The sequence below is a fragment of the Cygnus olor genome, chromosome 5, assembly GCF_009769625.2.
Source record: "Cygnus olor isolate bCygOlo1 chromosome 5, bCygOlo1.pri.v2, whole genome shotgun sequence".
Lineage (NCBI taxonomy): Eukaryota > Metazoa > Chordata > Aves > Anseriformes > Anatidae > Cygnus > Cygnus olor.
In genome coordinates, this window is record NC_049173.1 from 51,373,632 (window position 1) to 51,395,315 (window position 21,684).

General features: G+C 36.1%; 1 protein-coding gene across 7 annotated transcripts in view; it reads right to left on the reverse strand.

The window, feature by feature from the left end:
• Window positions 1–1,665: 1,665 nt before the first annotated feature.
• Window positions 1,666–21,684, reverse strand: part of LRRC4C (leucine rich repeat containing 4C) — a 300,531-nt gene continuing 280,512 nt past the window's right edge. For 6 of the 7 annotated variants that reach the window (XM_040558647.1, XM_040558648.1, XM_040558650.1 and 3 more), the window contains one exon: window positions 1,666–3,786. In XM_040558647.1, the coding sequence (XP_040414581.1) occupies window positions 1,828–3,744 (1,917 nt within the window). In that variant the 5' untranslated portion in view covers window positions 3,745–3,786 and the 3' untranslated portion in view covers window positions 1,666–1,827. Of the gene's footprint in view, window positions 3,787–8,936; window positions 9,065–21,684 lie in introns of those variants that run through there. The other variant, XM_040558655.1, reaches the window with a different exon arrangement.

Genomic DNA, 21,684 nt, shown 5'->3' on the forward strand with positions numbered 1-21,684 from the left:
CGGAATAGAAGTATATTGTTCAGGAAGATCTTTGTCCTGCATGCTGTTGCATACCAGAAAGGTCCACAGAAATTTTGGTAAGAACTAAGTACATTATTTACCTGGAATATGTCAACTGAAACTCACAGTATGTGTAGTTAAGGAAAGAAATCAGTGAAAAGACATTCAGAACTGATATTCAGTATATGATTCCTTTTCCTAATCTATATTGTCTTAAAATGCTTCTTCTCAGTTGCCAATGCATAGTTTAATTCAATAGTTTAATTCTACACTTGGAAGAATACAGTGTCCTGAGTCTGTTTTTTTCTTAAGCAAAGCCTTCCTTTTACCTTTCAGCACACAAGATATACACCATTCCTATACCAGTAAGCTAAATCCACAGAACTTATAAAAATAGAAAAGAAATGAGTGTACAATTCCTATTGGTAAATGAGTCTGAGTTTTAATTAAACTAAACTGGTTACTTTATAAGCAGTCTAATTGTCATGCATATTACACTAAACTGATCTGGCTAAGCCTGTCCTGTCTTTTTTCTTCCTTTTTTTTTTTTTTTTGAAATCAAAATCCTTGGACGTCCTCTGAGTTACACCTTCAACAGCATTTTGATTTAATTTTGCACACAGAGATACAGATCTAAACATGGGCCTTATAGATATCTAAAGATATTTCATATTTTTGTCTAGGAATAGCAGAATAACTGAACTGGAAACTACTAGCTTTGATACAAAAAAATGAATTTTCTTATTGATAGCTATAGATAATAAAAAATAGAACATACTTTTCATCCTTGTCTAATAAATCCAGTGATACCCAAAACTTTTTGTAGAACTTTCCCTGGTATTGTAGGATACATCTGGTGATATAAAAGAGATAACTGTTAACACTGTTAGAAGATATCGTCATTATTTTGCATTAAAAGCCAAGCAACCTTGTTTGCTAGTGTACTACTTACACACGCTAAAATGAAAACTGTGCTATTCTTCAGTAATGATCCAAAGTTATTTAATTATTCTCTTTAAAGTGATTGTGTTTTGGACCATCACAGCAGAATATTGTAAGAATTTTAAAAAGCTTTTGATGTTTAAAGCCACGCTAAAAATGAGCTATATCCAAGTACAGAAAAAAAAAACCACAATATTTTATTTATAATCTTAGTTTAGTGTTTGAACTACAAATTCTGGTTCTAGAATTGCTTAAAAGATCATGGGTTTTATAGGTTTTCACAAGTAAATTCTTTTTTTTTTTTTTAACTTTTTCTTCCTTTTTTCACAGAATGATCCTTTTGGTAAATACAGAGCAAATCATCAAATAATTACATGGAGAAAAAAAAAAAGTTTGCTTGTTTGTTTTGCTCACTTGTAAAGCTGCTGCTAATATTCCATTCCCTGTTGAATAATTTCAAAAAGGGCATGACAAAACAAAAGAAAAAGAAGAGAAAAAGAAGTGACAAAATAGACCGAATCTCACCACTAGAATTCACCATAAAAATTCCCAAGGTGTAACAGAATTCTTACAAAATTTCCTAGACCAGTTCTTTTAGGGAATCAAGATCTCCTATGAAAAATATGGCAAATGGGAATCAGGGTTGGCTGGGAAGGAAAAAGGGAAGGAGGAGGGTAAATAAGTGCAGCAAAAAACAGGTTCTGAGGAATACACATAATTTTGTCTGCTTTAGATCACAATAGAATTTTTAATAAATAAATTTCTTTTTCTTTGTAAAGACACTTTTTTGAAACAGTAGATTTAGCCCAGTCATTTGTATAATTTGCTTTATAAACCATCTTTTTTTTTTTGTCCCCACCCCCACCCCATAATGTCTTAAATGTTTTAGATCTGAGTCTCTTGTACATTGTCTTTTGAGTTCATTCGGATCAATAACGGTTCATGCACTGAACTGTGTATTGAATTTATTGTGTTAACTGTTGTTGTGTGGTTGAAAGGAGACTTATAAGAGTTATAGTGATTTAGGTGCTCATGCTCTATTGCTGGCATGGGCAAGTGACTCTCTATGGGTGTGTCACCTGTAAGCTCATCATCCACATTAATGATCTCTACAGTCCGTGTTGGAGCATGATGGTTCTGCCGGTGATGCTGTTTCCTCATTTTGTAGAAAATTACCAGCATCACAGCAGCCATGAGAGTGATAGCCACAAAACAACCAATTATGATTTTGGTAGTCTTCATAACCTCATCTATTCCTGGGATCCCGTTGTTTGCGTCCGTCACAGGAACGGTGAACGTTTTTTCTGTTGATCTTGTGCTCTGTGGAGTGAGTGAGGTTGTCATGTTAGTGGTCTCCCAGTTGGTAACTGGTGTGGGCCCAACCTGCTCTGTGGTCTGTGCCTCATCCTGAGAAGGTTCCACAGTCTCTACTGTGACAGTTGAAAAGTATGTGTAACCAGGGTTATCCAGGGCAGTCACATTCAGTGTGGCAGAAGCTGTGGTATTCCCAACAGAGTTACTCACCATGCATGTATACAAACCCGTGTCTTGCACAGTTACCTTTGTAAAATTCAACGTGCCATCACTGAGCACAGCAATCCGAACTCTGTATGCCCCATGTGTCATAACAGATCCATTTGGAGTAATCCAAGATACAGAGGTCAGGGAGGTTGATGCCCGGCATTTCATCTCTGCAGCCATGCCTTCTGTGACGTTGAGGTCTGCTGGTGGCTCCACTATGACTGGAGCGTAACACGTGAAGTAGTTCAGGTCCAGCTCACCAATGTACCTTCCTTTCAAACTAGGAGGTGTGTGGCAACGGGCACAGCATGCAGTATTGGAGGGTGCCTTGTCTTTAATCCACCAGCTGAGCCAAAGGATATCACAGTTGCAGTTCCAAGGATTGTGATGCAGGTGGATCCTTTCTAGACGGAGCGGTGTGAACAGGTCATGAGGCAGTAGTGTTAAATTATTGTGTGCCAGATTGATCTCCACAAGTGATTGAAGGTTATCGAAAGCATTCCTTTCTATCACTTGAATCTGGGACTGTATCATCCACAGTTTCTGAAGATGCATTAACCCTTGGAAGGAACCTGGCCGGATGGCAGTCAGATGATTCCCAGAAAGATCTAACTCATCCAGTTTTACAAGTGGGGTGAGGTTAGGAATCTCTCGAAGATTGCACATGGCAAGGTTCAAATACCTCAAGTTGGACAGACCTTCAAAGGCACCTTCTGAGATATATGAAAGCCTTTTCAATTCTCCCAAATCCAACCTCCGGAGAGAAGGAATTCTGTTAAAAGCATAAGAAGGAATGCTCTCAATGGGGTTGTTTCTCAACCAAAGTTCCTTCAGTTTTGACAGGTATACAAAAGCCCCATTCGGGATAGTGGTCAGACGATTGTCAAAAAGTTCCAAAGTATTGAGATTGGCCAGACCATTGAAGGCCCCTATTTCAATTGTTCTGATGTGATTCCTGCTGAGCTGCAGGATTTCTAGGTGCCTCAGATGCTTGAAGCTATTCACTTTAATTATTTGGATCTGATTCTCATGGAGGTTGAGTAACCGGGTGTTGGTGGAGATGCCGTCTGGCACGTCTCTCAGATTTTTCCGTACACAAATCACTTTACTGAACTGGTTGCTGCAGGAGCAGACAGAAGGGCAAGTTTGAGCCCTCACTAGACCAGCCACCACAAGAAGCTGAAGAGCCAACAGCACCACAAGCAGGGGGTCAAATAGGGCCCTGTTAAACCTAGGACCTATCATTATCTGCTGTGGATGTAAGGTCATCTTGTTCAACATTCATAATTTATTTGGTGTTGGTCCTTCTGGAATTTCAATAGTCTGAAAGAAAGAAGGGAAAAGGAGAATATTAAATTAATCTCAAATATTTAAATGTGCTCTCTAAACAGAGAGACTTCTCAAGTCCTTTCAGTCAACTCTACCAATTTCATCAAACTGTAGTATGAATAGCTATACAAATTCTAATATTTTGTTTCCTGTAAAGCAATGCTAGGTGTAATTGGCAATGAGATAGGAAATATCCAGACACTAGCTTTTCCTGCTCATTCCAAAGTATAATGCACGTAGCTTGATGGCAGATAAGTTCAACCACACTGCATACCTATGAGTAATGTTCTAACTCAAGAGAAGAGTTGAAAGAAGTGTCAAGAACCTCAAAAAGCAAAAATGAGTAAGATAACAATCATCAGAATATTCAAGGATTGAACTTTGTTAATATTAAAGTAAATCAAGACAAGAAATAATATGAAGACTAAACGGAGACTCCTGTTTTTATTATTATTATTATTATTACCATTGGTGAAACTCTTTATCTATACAAATGTGATTCCTGCATCAGAATCTGACTGAAAGTAAAGCCTTTAATACTGAATGTAGCAGATCATGGAAATGTTAGGGCAAGATCTTGCCTATTTCAGATTTTAAAAATGAAATACAAAACAAACATGCTGAGCATCAGTTCTTCCCTACTGTTAAACAGTATCATCCAATTTCATGATATTTCCTCCTCAATTCTTTTGTTTGGCACCAGCAGCAGCAGAGAAGCAAGCATTAGTAAATGTGTGCTGAACACAGAAATAAGAATAGCCATTTAAATGCTGACAAATATCTCTGTAGCTGCAGAGTGGACAATTTCATTAGTACCTCTAAAAAAATCCTACAGATGTTACTATAAGGGGGAAAAAGGCCTTTACCCTACAAATTATCATTCTAAGTCTTTCAGTACTGATTCATTTGGGGTAATTCTTAAAGCCTCCAGCCCTCAGTTCATTTTCAATCTTCTGCTCACTACAAGGTCCCTCTGCTGTAGAGATTAATGAAATTTCCTATAAATCAGCCAAAAGTGAAGTCTTATAAATTACATCATGCTTAGAGCATATTTATAACCTAGAGCACCCAAAAATGCATAATACATGTATTCAGTAAAACAAAATACTAAAAGGCAAAAGCTTTCTACTCAAGGCTTTAAATTGTTTCATTCTGTGTGAAGAAGCTATCTTTTTTTAAAAAATAAATAATTATTAATAAAAAACCCATAACTTGCATCTTCATAGCAATTCATTTAATGAAAGACTTTTTCTAATTATATATTCAGACAATGTATTTTTTTTGAGAATTCACTTTTGCATTTTTTTTTTAACTTGTTATAATGGTTCAGAGCTAGCAAGTGTTCTCATCTCACTTTTAATAATTCACTGCAGAGAAAGCCAATATAATGGCTTAAATACCGGTGAATGGGAATTGGAAGATCTGGGCTGTTTGTTTGATCTGCTCTGTTAAGTGCTATTTATAAAGCATCAGTCTTGGTATGAAAGATTCATGAAACTAATGTGTTTTGCAACCTTGAGCAAGTCACTCAACTTCTCTGCCCGTGGCTTAACTTTTGCCATATGAACCTGGATAACCTCGTGGCTGTAGCATTAGATGCTCCTGCTTCTCCATCTGCCAATACCCATACTCCTGAACATTGGCTTCATGGGTTTAGGATAATGTACTAGACTCTGATGAGGGGTAGCTGTTGTACACACGTTCCCTTTTACTGCAGATTTACAAGCATCTCTTCAGAGGTGCTCAACACAATATATAGAAACACTCCCAAACTAATCCCTAAAGCTCACTAAAAGACAAGTTCTCTTACACAAACAATCCACTGTAGTACAACTATCGGAAAAAAAAAAAAGGTTTGAAAAGGGCCTGTTTCCCATTTGAATTAAATTGAATATTTATTTATGAATTGATCAATATTGATTTCAGACTTTTTAGTTAAGATCTATGATCCATGAATTTTGCTGTTGAATATTTATTAACCAGCTTATATGATAGTTAATGTGACTCTATTAGCATTTTTTTTTTTGTCTCTAGTTTTGTTTTACTGGGTAGATTTATCTTTTTTTTTTCCTGCCTCATTTTTTAAAAGTCTTTTAAAACTTATTCCTTAATGACTTAGACTGAATAAATGCATTATCAAGTAATAAAACAGATGCAGAAGCACACCAAACTAATTATTCTACCATCACACTAGTGTGATGTTATTGTCTTCACTGTAACTGAGACGAGAACTCTGCTCTGTCAAGCTTCAGAGCTGCCAGTTATCTTTGTATGGCTGGTGGGGCATGGAGAGCACAGGGAACACGTGGCTTGCAGAGCTAGAGCAATCTTTTATGTTCTATAAACCTATCTCATACCCATGCATCATTACAGGCCAGCTTTGCAACATAGCATATGGTTTCTCTAACTTTCTTTTTGCTACTTTCCACTCTCATTCCTGTATCCTGGATAACCTGAAGGAGTTGGAAAATGATGGGACTGGTAGAACAAGAAAGTGTAGCAAACATAACAAAGGTCATGGGAGAGCAAGTATCCTCAACATCAGCCAGCATATGCATAAACTCCCTTCAGTTGCTTTGCCAGTCTCCATAAAGCCAATCATTTCAACTGCAACTTTCAAGCACTGCAAGGCACTTCCTTCCTGTTCCAACTTCTAGCTCCCACCATCTCCCACCATCTCCCTAACTCACTCCCTTTATCCAGAAAATCTTCCCTTATATGCATATATGCTCCAAGGTTAAAATAAATAAATAAATAAAAGATAAAAACATTTTACATGAATACTGTACTGAAGTACAGGGAATCTGACGATATGAAAAGCCGTCATGGCCAGCAGAAGCTATGCCACGCAGCTTCTTGCAAGTCCTCACTGCCAACCTGCAAGCTTTGCATGAGGCTAATAGGCTAATATACTGCAGTGAGAATTCTTGTGCTGTAGGAATGTATTAAAAAAGGTCCTTTTCTTTTATACCGGTATATTTTTATATACCGGTATACTTTCCACAGCCCTGAGCTTAAGTATTCAGGAAGTCTTTGTGCAGTCATTTCACATCAGAGTCATTTCAAATATAAATAGTCTGGAAATACCCTGGGAAAAAGAAATAGCCAGTGCAAAAAAACTGTAGAAAATTCATTTAAAGCTTTGAAGAACATTATGGAAATATTTTAATGGGCTTTACATAAAGACCCATTTGGAACTCTGTACTAGAGTAATTTGCTATTCAATATCTGTCTATTATGCTAGAGACACATGAAGGTTTAGCTTTATAAATCCACACATGGAACACAGACCATCAACCAGCTTCTTTAGTCTATCTTGACAACTCTTTGTCTTCTAAGCATTTTTTTTTTCGTCTGTCTAGTACCAAAATATCAACTCTATGGTCAATTCAATAACACTAGTGCCCTCTGCTGCATACATTTAAAATTTGTTTAAAATATCCTTACTGTTCCATCCATTTTCCAGACACCATACAATTATAAAACTATGTTTATACAGTAATGTATATTTTCTTTATGGTAATGGAGACGCACATTCACACATATATATAGCTATTTGTTTTGTTTTCTATTTCCACAGAACTCAGAAAGTCTTTACTCAAATTGACTTCTGATATGCATGTTCTCCTCTCTATAGCTTACCTGATACGTAGTCCTGATGTACTACACATTTTCCTTTGAGCAAAAAGCATTGCCCTCTTTAGTTCCAATGCAGAAGATGAAGCAAGGAATGACAAAGCTAGTCTGGCTCTACAGAGACGTACAGTGCAGCTTTCCTTAGGGACCACTTGAAGGATGCAGCAGTTATGCTATTGAAACGTAACTTTGCTGAACATGCGTACACAGAGATGCCTTCCTTATGTGGGCATTGTAGTGGAACCAGTTGTTCTTTTTTTTTAATTATTTTTTTATTTCTTTAATTAGGTCTTAAGCCTGATATGCTTCTTTGATCACTTTTTGTTACTTTACCAGTATAATGTGACTACACTAACTCCGATTATTGAGGGATTTTCCTGTAATGATGGACTTTGATTACAAAAAAAAAGAACTTCAACACCTTTCCCAAAAATCCATCTGATGAGGTATGCAGACAGCAAAGATATTTTCCCAAGTTTGAGTGATCCCTGGCTGGATCACTCCAGTTTAGTTGCTGTTGGCAACTCATCTTTAGTTTTCTATGTAGTCTGTGGGTCTATCAATAACAGTCTCAGCAGTGGAGCAGCGTGGTGCAAAGGCTGTAGCATTAGCCCAGTATATGGGTTATGACACAACATAATCTAATACACATCGGTTGGTGCTGTATATCTGCCTTAAAATTGAATGAGATGTGATGCTATACGTCACTGCATTGAAAACATGATGAGAACATCAGATAGCAGGTGATTAAATTATCACAGTACAATTAAATCTTCACAACTCTCCCTTAGGTTCATGCCAGAAATATTCTGGATGAGAGCATTCAGATCACTTTTTATAACTAAATTAACAAATATGTGGCTACATTAAGAAAAGACACCTTTGTTTCACTTTATATAGCAGTTATGTATGCTGTACACCACAGCATTTTAAAAAGCTTATTGAAAGAAAAACACGTTGCAAAGATATCTGCACTTTTTAGAAAACAAGCCACTCTAAAATTACAAATTAAATGGCAAATTTCCACGCATATGAAGAGGAGCTAGATGCATCAAGCAGCTTATTATGCTGGAAAGTCTCTCCCACTAGTATCAGCACTGGAGCATGCAAATAGTTTCTGTATGGAACAGAGCATGGCGTACAGTAATAAATAGGTCTACACCTCAGGATGACCTTATGCAGAATTGACTCTTTTGCTTCTCTTTTGAGGAATTCTGACTGCTCTGAGTGTGTGGCTGATTCCCTTCAGGCAGCGATGCTTAGAGAGTTTCAGTGTAGATACTAGGAGACAAGCACACAATCTGTTTTAGCTGCACAAAATGCTAAAACACAGAAGGGCAAACTCCAATCCCTGAACAGAGACTGAACTGTGGGCAGGGAGCTCCACTGGGGTCAGAAATCCTCCACCAACATCTGCTCTGCAAATGCTTCTGCAGCCTCAGATGTTTGTCCCCATATGGCTGTGAAGGGTTGGGCTGATGGAAACACGTTGTTACGGATTCACTCACCATATCCTCCTGTCCTCCTTCCTGCCTTTTCTGTCCTGAAATTCCTTTCCACCTGGACGAACCCCAGAGGACTAGTGCTCCTCAGTTCAATACAAGTACAAACAGTTTTCATGCCGTTCCCTGTCCACATACAGTAAAACGACACCAATCTTTTTTTCTTCATTGTCTTTGCTGCCAACAGAGGAAAACATGCTATGTTCTTTACTGAGCATTACAATATAATGACACAAAATCAGTAAATAGACTGGGCTAAAGCACATTTCATGTCTTTTCTTCCTAGCCTTTTTTTTTATTTTTATTTTTTTTTTTTATCACTGCAACTATATAGCTATGCATCTTTTCCTCCATTCTTAAAAATCTCTTTTCCCTTTCCACTGCTATAGGACTTTAAAAGTCTCAACAACAGTTTAGGGAGTCATTGCAATAATGCCTAAAAACCTGGGAGGTTTCAAAGCCCAGCAGCTTTTATCTATTTGTTTTTTATTTTATTTTTAGTTAAATACAGCGGAGGCCAAAGAAGCAGCCCTGCAATGCAAACTGATTACACGAGACCAAATAAATCAAGACACTCACAATGCAAACTATGCTCCTCTTTGCATGTTTCACTGCTTTCCTCTCAGATATCGTCAGGATTTCCTATGTCCCCTTGAAGCATGCAAGTGTAGGATGCAGAGGGGATATTGCTGTACCATGGATGCATTCCAGTTTTCTTCTGAACATCCTCTAAGACTCAGCTGAATCACTAAGACACTGACCTGAAAGACCTAAATGCGATTGGACACATTCGATCCTCCTAAATCACCATTCATTTCAGGGGAGTTCAATCAAGGATGAGTTTGATCCAGTCTGCCTTTTACTTCTCTTCTTTCATTTTGTTATATAGAAAACATCTTTATTTCATACCCCTCATTTTCCACCATGATTTCATTGTTTCCTCTTCCTAAGATTTTTAATTTTCTCCTTAACTTCAGGCAACAGAAATGAACATGAAATAGATATTTTTAAAATGAGATTTTTAGTGCACATTGGTCCAGGCAGGAATATTCACATTTTAGCTGGAAATAAAGAGATTTCACAGAGTTTTAAATTAAATCAGTTTGGCATGCGCCTTTATTTATACATCTTCTTTTACTCCCAAGCTTGACTTGTACTTTGTATCTTCAGTACAACTGAAAACATTTGCTAATTTATATGCAATATGAATGGATATTTCTTTAGGACATGCTATTTTTATTTAGAGTAATTTTTTATTTTCTTTATTGATCATCGTACTTTGCCTGGATGCCACCCAAAGGGTGGAAAGGATAAAATCTCTCTGTTCAGACTACTCACAGTTGTGTGAATGGAAGCAATCTATGAACTGTCCACTATGAAAGAGCTTAAATTCTTTCATAAAAGCCATCAGAATAGAGCTTGGTAATAGTCCACCCAGAAACATTCTAGAAATTTAATTGGAATTAACTTTTAAAGTGGGTTAATTATATTGCATTAAATCTTTGTGTGGACACTCTTATTTAGAATTTAATTTAAGCTAAATTGAATCAAGGCCACTGTAATTTCAATTAAGAGTGTCCATAAAAGAATGTAATGCAGTTTAGCTAGTCCCTTTTCAAAGTTAATTTGGATTCATTTTCTTGAGACCCCATGTAGACATTGGGAACTTTCATTCTGTATTGACTTGGGCTCAATTCAAACCAATTACATAAAGGTAAAAAGGTTTTCTATTACATCACCAATCCCTTGGGTTATTCAAGTCCCATTTTCCTCTTCTCCTTCACTAATTCAGTTGATAAAACACCATTTCTCTGAACGTACTATTTTGCTTTCATCTTCTGTATTCTTCTAGACAGATATTTATCTGGGGGGGAACCAGAGAACTGTACAGAAGAAATTTTGCAATAGCCCTGATAACAAAATTCTTTTAATTAGTTACAGCAGCATGTCACTACATCCCATGTGCCAAACATGATATAAACAGAAGTCATACAAGCACCTTCAGCATTTCACCTGAAGGTGTGTTATTTCTTATACCAGAAATACCTCAGTGAACCACTATTAAACTGCAGTATATCTATAATTATTGGAAGAATGATTTCTTAATCTGTGTTTGGTTTATTATCGAAACAAAATCACAGTTCCCCTTTTTTGGAAGGCATCTGCGAACCACAAACAAATTAGTATAAAAGCAACCCTTAGTAAAAAATTATATGATACTCTAAAGCCATGCTCCAAAACACTGCAGTCTTCACTCCTGCCACACTGGGGTCATTATTTTGGAACACTGTAGTACTTCTGTGTTTTTAACAGACTAGCAGTGATTAAAGACATCTATTTAAAGGTACTACAGTAATACTTCATTTCAAACAAACTACTTTTCGTTAGGTAGAATATTATCAATTTTTACAAGCAAATAATAAATCCTACAAATTAGCATAATTTCCAAAAACACGCTACAAGGTTTTAAACTATCAGGCAAAAATTGGGAGGTTAGATCTATAGGTTAATAAAATGCCGTGCATTTTAAAAGATGCAAAGGCAAAAAACTGAAAGACTGACGGAAACCAAGACTCTAGCCCTGATTCCTCCCCAAATCTTCTCCCTGCTCACAAACTATAATACAGAGATGGTGGAAATGTCAGATCAGACCACCACATAGTCTAACAAGGCATATGCAAATATAACCAGTACAACGAAGATCAACAGATAGAAATGAGTATAAGAGCATATACTAACCCTTAAGAAAGTTTCATCCTAATGTTATAAAATTAGAGTTCAGATTTTAAAATCAAAAGTGATAGGATTTAACATCCTTTCCTAAATCACAATATGCATATTAATTTATTGAATACGCAAATGGTGAATATTTTTGTTAGCAATACAAATCATCCTTTGATCCTTGCTGAGTTCCTGACCTCAGTAGCTAATATAAACTAGTAGACAAATTTTTCAGTCTGATAAAAATATAGTGCAGCTGTGAATCAGCAATACCTTCTATACATTGGCAAAAAGAATGATCAGTAAAATTTGAAGTCATTTAGAAAAATATTAAGATTATTTTGAGATTAATAAATCAGAGGATTGTCCACATCAGTGGCATACAGAATCATGTCTGGGCTTTAACAAGTGCAGTTTTTCAAAATGCATTTTGTAATGTGTAAAACAGAGGAGACTGACGGATGAAAGGAAATTATATTAAAGCAGCAATGCAAAATCTTCACTAATGCTTTTTGTGGATTAATTAAAACATATCTGCCTAAATACATCTATGCTGTAATACTGTGTTAAGAAAGGTGCTTTCCTATTTTAAGATACGAATTATCAGATGTTAAGCTGGAGAAGTGCTGGATAGGTATTTCATAACCTTGGTAACTATAGACTGTACTGCCAGTATGCATTATTCTAAAAGATGTTCTGGGAGAAACATACCCAGCTAATAACACACTAAAGCACCAGAGTCCATTTTGCATCATTGCATTTGTAGTGGCTAACTGAGTCCAAATTACTCCCTCATTCTGTTAATAAACAAAGAGACAAAGAGAAAGAGAGACAGGAGATAAAAAGTTAAGGCTGTGAATAGCCTCGAGTCTGGCAAATGATGGTTAAACTTCTTGTCCTTGGTAACTATGGAAACCCCTTAAGGTAAGAGTGAAACACAGGCATTTTCTGGTCTGCAATTTACAAGCTGTTTATTTAATTATGAAGGAATATGAAACTGTTAGGGGCAATGCAATTATCATACTGTGATAGCATTTTGAGAGAAAAAAAATAGGTACAGAAAATAATGAGAAGTTAATTTTTTGGAAAATTACTTGTTTTAGAACTTCTATGAAACTGCAGTGCATTGTTTTTTATTGAGAGTTGAGTTTTGTTTTTTTTTTTTCTTTTTTCAAAAGGGTGTGAGTAGCCAAAATTAGTAATATGACATTTTGCCATAATATCCCTCAGTAGATTCATAGTAATTATGTCCATTCTATGCCCCATGAACAAAACCAAGGTCAGGGTGTATTTCAGTTAAACCCTAGGTTTTACCAAAGTGCAGCACAGTGAGAATAGCAAGCACATTATTACCAGATCTATCACTGCTGAGCAATGAATAGGTCACAGGTGCTCTTGCATACACTATTTGTACACCTTTGAATATTACAAATGGGAAAATGTTTTGACTCAATTTAGGAGGCAGCTAGTGAAATAAAATTAAGACTGTACCTATGTGATGACTCGGGGGGGACTGTAACAACTACCTACAAGCATTTTCCTAGATCTGAACAACAAACTTTGACCTGCTACTTCTGTTTTTTGGGAGTTGCATGAATGTAGGGGCTACAGGGCCCTTTGCACACACTGGAAACTTTGGCAACAATGCATTGTTGCCTGGACTGTCTTAATAAAACATCACACACAAACACATCCTCACAATGCCTCTGAAAAAGAAATAAGATTATTCCAGTTTATGACTGAAGAAACTGATGCATTAATACATTAAATCAGTTGGCAAAATTTAGCATGTGTCTATGTGATACTTCGCAAACATGAGATTCACACTCCATGCTGACTAGATGTAATGCATGTTGCTCCACATGACAGCCATGCAGTAACTCTTTGTTGCTGACCCTAAGCTAAGATGCCTCACAGCACTGCTCCAACCTAGCCCCAAAAGCACAAAGACAGAGTCTGCATCTGAATGGAGTGTGGATGAATCCCGCTCAGAGCAGTCCACGGGAGACTAAGTGGATATGCTATAATGAAAGTTGTCAGTAGCAGAGGCAGGACTGGGAGCCAGAACTCTAGAATCACATTTCTATTCAAATATGGACTTTATGTACATATTAAAGGGTGTGATGCTCAAGCTTTAGAAGACCAACATGCTATGACATTTAAATCTGAATTTGATTAAATAGTAAAAAATATTCAGTCCTATTCTATAGATTCCTGTATTATTCTTACCATAGTATTTGCACACCTTCCAGAAATGCATTAAATATCCTAAATTTGACATTTTCATCTGCATATTAGAACCATAGAATCATTTAGGGTGCAAAAGACCTTGAAGATCCTCAAGTCCAACTATCCACCTAACACTACCAAGTCCACTGCTAAACAATGTCCCTAAGCACCACATCCCCACATCTCTTAAATATCCCCAGGGATGGGGACTCCATCACCTCCCTGGCAGCCTGTTCCAACGCCTGAGCACCTTTTCTGCGAAGACATTCTCCATGATATCCAATCTAAACCTCCCCTGGCACAACTTGAGGCCATTGCCTTGTGTCCTTTCACTTGTCACCTGAGAAAAGAGACTGACACCCTCCTCTCTGTTTATACTGTGCTAAGTCTTATAGAGAAAAATAATAGGTTACTTCATATTTTCATGAAGACTTGCTCTTTAAACCCAGGAATACATGTATATGTGATGGAATATCTTCTCTGAGTAGACTGCTTATAGGCTGCTTATTGAAATCATTGGCAAAATTCAATGTATTATTACATAAATATGAAATTCATAGCAGAACTATGAAGGCTGGCATATACTTCTTAAATAAATGATAAGTTTCACTGTAGTGCTGTTTATCTGCTTCTAGTCAACCAACGTGATAAAATTTCCAGTAACAGAAGTGCTGCCTGCTTGTTCACCAATTCAGATTCTGAAGTGCTGATGCAGTATTCTAAATTCATGGGTTGACCACTTTAACAAGATCTATGAGAGAAAGTCATAGTAAAAACTGACTCCTACAGAAATCAATGGGAGTTTTGTCTTTGATTTCAGCAGCCAGGACTCCATCTCATATGTGAATAAAAATTTGGTATACCGAGTCAACTGCACATTACTGCTGATGTGAGCACTTAGACTTTGATGTCTTTCTTTTAGGATAGTTTTTAGGGAGATGGAAATTTAATTTTCATTTAATTAAAACTGTCACATAAAGTAAGTAGTAACTGAGCTAGCTAAAAAGACAGAGTTCACGTGTGTGACAGAGTACTATGAAACAAAAGTAATTTAATATTATAAAATGTCAAGATATTAATATATTGGATTCCTAAAAGATCCCAAGCAATTATGCTGCTACTTTAAAAATGTAATGAAAGAGTGAATCCAAGGTTTGAAACAAATTTCAAAATTATCTGTTCAAACCAGAATAAATTTAATAGCTGATGTTATCTGAGGATATAAATATGTCTGTAGTAAACCTTTCCATTTTTATGCTGACATATATGGCAATACACATGTATTTATTACAGACAGCAATGATACCATCTATTATTAAGGATGTCCAATATCTACCATTGTGAAATGCTGTTTTGTTTCTTAATGTAAATTTTTAACCATTTGCAGATGAAATGTTCCATGCAAAGGATATACCTATACTGTGGTCATTGAAAGTTTTACAGACATCCTCAAGGCAGCTTTGAAGCAACTGGTGCCTTTATGGTAGTAAGTAATAGTAACAAAAATGCAACATTACCAATAAGTACCCAAGTACTAAATTCAGGCTGCTTTTTCATTCTTTACATTGAGAGACACAGGGTTTCTATAAGACAAACATGATCCGGTCATGTAGTTAAAGATAGTATCAAAACACGGGCAGCCAATGACGTCTGCATACAAATATTTGTATTTGTTTATGCACAGGTATACCTAATATGCTTTGTAAAATATAGCCCAAAATTATTTCTAAAAATTATGTTTCCTATTAGGAAAAAAATAAAAAAAATTAGCTACTGATCCAGGCTGAGCACATCAAAAATAAAATTGAATGGTAGAAGTACTAATGCATCCAGATCTCTCTGGCTGAGACCTATATCCTGGATTCTCATCTATACTCCCTACTGTACCATGGATGCATACGGATAAGCACACTAAATATCTTCAGACAACCATTAGTAGGGGTCATAAGTATTTCAAGAAAATAAATTCATTGATAATGCAGACCTTCCCTGAAGCATGCAGGAGAAGACTTGTGGCATCATCAGGCACTCTATTACCAAAGTATTTCATGCCAGTTCCATGTGGTTGTGGGCTGCAAAGAACAATGATAAATATAAGCGCTAAGAAATGTACGTGCTAACATTGCACTGAAATACTGACACTGTACAGTGTATATATTCCCAGCACAGTTTTGCTTACAGACCTACATCAGATAGTGGGCCATTTAGTCTGGAAGCTTACATAAGTAAATGTAGAGTATCTTTTCCTATTTATCTGGTATTTCTGACTATAACCACTTGTGCAAGTGTGCCTAATGGTGGCTATTACCAAGCAATTGGCTGCCAATATCTGACCTTGATCTGCAAGAATGATTTGAAACCCTGGATTCAAATAACTTGGGAAAAACATCTTCATTTCTTTACTCATACTGCTGTCCATAGAAAGCTCAAGACCTGACAAGACATAATACCAGCAGCTAGAACCAGTGAACACTACAGGAAGTTACATTTCACAGTGCAACTTCACAGAAGCACAGAGATCTCTTTTACTAGCCCTGATTTCTGGACTGGGATCTAAGTCTCAGAAGGATCTCAATGAAGATAGAGGAGCTGCTTGGTATCACGGATAAGGAGCATGAACAGATTTAAGAACTTCCTCTAATACTGCAGCCATAGATCTAAACCTGAGCTATCACTATGAGAGAGTAGATGATGGAGTTTTTTTGTTTTTTTTTTTTCAATATGTGGGCTCCTCTATGGCTCTGAGGAGGAAAAAAAGCACAAGTTATATATATATAGAACGTTCCCATTATTTCTTTTCTTTATAATTCTTTCCATTCCAGAATTGTGAAGGCAATATTTATCTCTAAAATTCTATAGAAATTGGTCTATATAATTCTATAGAATTGAATTTGGTCTAATTCTCAGATGGGATAAACTGGCATTGCTCTATTCAAGTCAATGAAACCAGAATGATTTTTATTCTAGCTGAAGTTTGTGAGTCTTGTTACCCTTTAAATTAGACTGATGCATTCTTCTAAACTATCAGAAGGTTTAGACAGCCAATCGCTAAGAAAATGTAGCTTTTATAAAATAGGCTTCAAATGGTAAAGATAAGACAAATGCTTTTTTAAAGTATGCAAATAAGCGAGATCTGCTTTCTGATTGCTGAAATGCTGAAAGAATGTTAATTAAGACTGGATTTAGCTTTAGTTCTTAAAACAAACAAACAAAAACCTCTCTTTTTCAAAATAATCATCTCTTCTTTTTCTCTTTTTGTTCCTTACTACCATAAAATACAGGGTTGCAATGGTGGCTCTGAACTGAAAACAGCAGATATAGCCTGTGATGAATCAAGAGAGGTCCTTATCTCCAACCTTTATAATGTATTATGTCTGGGTGTACATGGGATTTAGGAGGCTTTACATTGACAAATAGATGGTAATAGCTTACAGATATACACCGACTTTTATCTAGAAGTTCGCCTGTGAGCTTTAAATCCTACACTGACAAACAACATATATGGTATATTAGAATTACCTTATCCTCCACTTAAATTCAGCTATTTCTGGAGAGAAACATAGAGGCTTTTTTACAGTATACCATGTTATATTAGGAAATACTGAAGACTGCTACCTTCAATTCAAACTGAAGGCAAACTTTTTAAATGTGGGGTATATATCTGTGTTCAAATTTGACCTACAGCATCAGGGTAAAATTCCATACTGCTTTGGAAACCGCTTTTTGGAAAGAAGGCTTGACTCGGGATTTTTTCATTCACTTGTATCATGTTAGAGAGTATTTGTGTTAGTACAGCACTAGAGCACTGCTGTAGGATTAGCTTGGAAGAACAATCAGCTTTTACAGAATTGTTAAAATAGCTTCTCATAGCTCTCTGTCTTGTTCGGCAGATATAACAGATCTTTTTTCAGCATAGACAGAAAACTAGGTTTCCAGCATGAGGAGACTACTATTCCACAACCTTTAGTCAACAGTAACACATGCATACCGATAATCTATCAGTATTTGCAGAAGGATGTGATAGGCAGTCACTCTTATTCCTGACATCTGTCTTGAGTAAGCCAGGACATGACAGATTTCTTGGGAAAGAGTTAGCCATGAATTATCTTCTGTCATCTTAAAAGTGAAGACAAATACTGCAAAAGAGTAGGCATAATTTGGTAAGATCTATAAAAATTCAAAATCTGCTGATTAGACTGCTTTCAGCCGCTGATGCTTCTTTTCTTACAACAGGCACCAATTTAATGCTCAGTGGCATATACTGGGATTTAAAGTCCTCTCTGTAGGTAACCACAAGTACAAGAGAGCAAAGCTATATTAAAATCTTACCATCATTCTTTAATGCTGTTTAAGGGGGTAAAGCTTGCTGCTGCTCCACAAAGCAGCCCAGCAATGTAACCTGCATGACTGCAGTACACTGCAGTCACCAAAACAGCCTTAATAGTTTCTCCTTAATATATTAAGGTACCATAGCAAGACACCTTCCAATTTAATTAAGGGTGTGCCAGGAACTTACAAACTTCATTCTTCCTTTTTAAAGAGTAAAAATCCTCCTTCTAAAATTTCATTTACCTGCAGCCTGGTGTCCAAGTTGTCAGCATTTTTTTTTTCCTGAAGTGCAGTACAAATTGCTAAGTCATTTTAAAATTATATAGCAGCAAAAAGAACTTTTTTTTTTCTTTTAATGGTTTGGGGTGTTTTTCTTCTCACCAGGATTCCTCACATTTACACTAAATACAGCTTCATTTTTCAAAATGAAATTTAACAAGCAGTACTTACGAGTGAGAAAGGCACTTACTAGTCTAAATTCAATTGCTCTTCACTGCTATTCTTTATCTCCCAATTTTTACTGAAAGGCAAAGTAAGAACATACTAGGGAGTGAGAGGAATAATTTCATTAGTGATTGCTGAACAGACAATGCAGCCACAGCAGACAGTGCACCTGGAAGTTGGTATGGGGCTACTACTGTCCTCTTCTTGAAACTCTGTTTCTCAGATTATCGATTCAAGGATTTCGAACATGGATTTGCTGTACCTCCCCCGCAAACTGCAAGGAATAATGACTGACTCCATTTACAACAAAAATGCTTTTACTTAATTTCTCTCTAAATATTGTGAACATAAGGTTTATAGGTGGATACAAACGCCAAAGAGATCATCAGTGATCAGTTTGGGCATTCACTTTTTCCTTTCTCCCAGACATTTGTGTGCACTATGCGAGGGAGAGGCCTTGTGAAGACCTTGGGACTTATGATGGTCATTGGATATGCCACTCTGCCCATTCCTTGCTGGCACAATCATCAGTGATATCAATAATTTCAATGATCCAGATTTTGTACATCAGCTACGGTGACCTCCCCCTGTCCCTGAAAAACAAAACAAAACAAAAAAACACCAACAAAAAAGCAAACAAAACAAACAACCACCACCACCACCAAATACTACCACTTCCATCTTCTGAATCCACACTGAATTTTGTTTTCTTGGGACATTCATTTAAGAGGAAGCTTCTAGTTCAATTCAGTGCAGGAAGATCAGGTCATTCAACACAAAATTACAGTTATGGATGCTGAAACAGCACTCTGTAGCATGAAGAATGCGTGTAGGAAGTCCTGACTGTGCTGTAATACTGTTTGCTGTCAAAAATAAAATTCACAGGCCAGATCCACAGCTTGTATAAATCAGTGTAGCTTCACTGGCACAGGATCTGGCTCACTGCATCCATTTAGATAGTTTCTCAAACCCCTGATCCTGCATTTCTATCCAAGCACTGGTAAAAAAACAACTGAGGGCGAACTCACATTTAATAAATAAATAATAATTTAAAAAAAAAACACAGTAAAAAAGGGATATTCCTCATCTCTTTGTTCACTGTTAATGGTATGCCTGTATTGTCACATACAAGAATGAAGATTAGGTTTTAAATATGTCTGGTAATTATTTATTATAGTCAAATATATATATATACACACACATATTCGTTATGTTCATATAAATACATATATTCATGAGTATATTCATTATATTCATATAAAAATTATCGAATTAATTAATTCTCAAAAATGCTTGAACTCAATCAACAGGGTCAAAAAATCCACCTGCAAGTTTTTGCGTGTCTGTTCTTTAGAATGACTACTGGATTTGTGTCACAAAAAAATCAACAAAGGGATGTTTCTAGGAGGTGTGGATGATGGTTCTGAGGAATTCAGTGTTTGATACTCATGGTGAGAGCCTTCTCTCTGGAATGAAGACATTAAGTCATTAAGTGATGCAATTTTTTTTTTATTTTCATTTTTTTTACTCCTCTGCTGATGAATTATGACTTGCCAAAGCCATACCATAAGTAACTAACAAATTCAAGATAACATTGAAAGGCCCCCAGTTCAAGTTCACTTTTTTTGTCTAACCAATAATGTCTTCTAGATAATATTAAATCCACCTTAAGCTTACTTACACAATCAGGTAGTAAATGCTCAGTTGTTTTGAACCACAGATATCAAATGAATCACTCTGTCTTCCCTATTTGCCCAGTCAGTTCACTCAAAGGTAAGTCATGCCATTCACCAATGAAGTGATTAAGAGGATTTCAAAAGAGAAATTGGGATGATTGCTTCTACATGTTTCAATTACATTGCTGCTTGTCATTTGTCCCTTTGGGCAAATGCCATACCCCTTACCAATATCACATTCTCTTATGCAATATGCAGAAATCTCTCTGTTCTCTTTAAAGTTACAGATCCATCTTAAACACAAGTTAACAAAGTATAATGCAGAAGATCAGAGACTTCCATTATCTTGAATGTTTGATCTTAATGAGGCCTGACTGCACTTCAACTGAGTTAGAACAAAGTTTGTGAAACTATCAGGACTGTATTAGAAAACAGCACCCATATTCTTTGATGTTTGATTCCTTTCTTATTCATACAAAGGCAAGTATAAGCTAATAAATTTTTTCTTGTTACTCAAAGCAGCTGGTTGCAAAATCTGGAAACTGCAAAAAGGCTTTGCAAAGAGATTGCACTTCAAGATTGTTCTAAAGCTGATTGAAGGTCTGAAATTTATTTTCCAAAATGTATTTAAAAAGGCAATTTGCTACAGCTTACAGTGCAACTCAAAATGTTTGAGTAGGAAGAAAATTATTCATACTCACTTAAAAGGGCAGATTTCCAGGTTTTCTGGACATAAAAATGGCATTTGCCCAAACAAATCATTCTTTTAGGGATTTCGTTTTTGCTGTACACATGCCTACGTGTAGTATGATACCTGTTGTATCTGAGCAATGCAAGTAATCAGTTTTCAAGAGTTAAACTTACACATGCTATGAAAAAACATCAGCACTGTATGTAGCATAGCATAAGCATTGCATGTAGAAATTGAAGACTCGTGCACATATATACATATTTTATAACTAGAGCAACTCCATGGACAAATGCATAATATTAGATGAAAGGTTTGTAACATTTTTTTCCTCAAATACCAAATAGACCTGCAATGAATAAAAGCTTTACTTATTCTGTTTTTTTCTTTTGTTTTTTTTTTTTGACTGAGACTTGAGACTAGCATGAGACTCTAGAATTATACAAAATTTTAACTCCACAGTCCATTTCTTTTTGCAAGTATCAAGAGGCAGAATAAAAATTTTAGTATAAAATCTACTTGTGTGATTATCTAATAATAATAAAATTTGAAATCTAACAATGTGCAGACTTCAGTGAAATCTACAAAGTCAGCAAAAAGTACATACACTTTTTTTTTTTTTTATGTTAAAATGGTGTTATTTTTTCCCACCAATCATACACTGTCA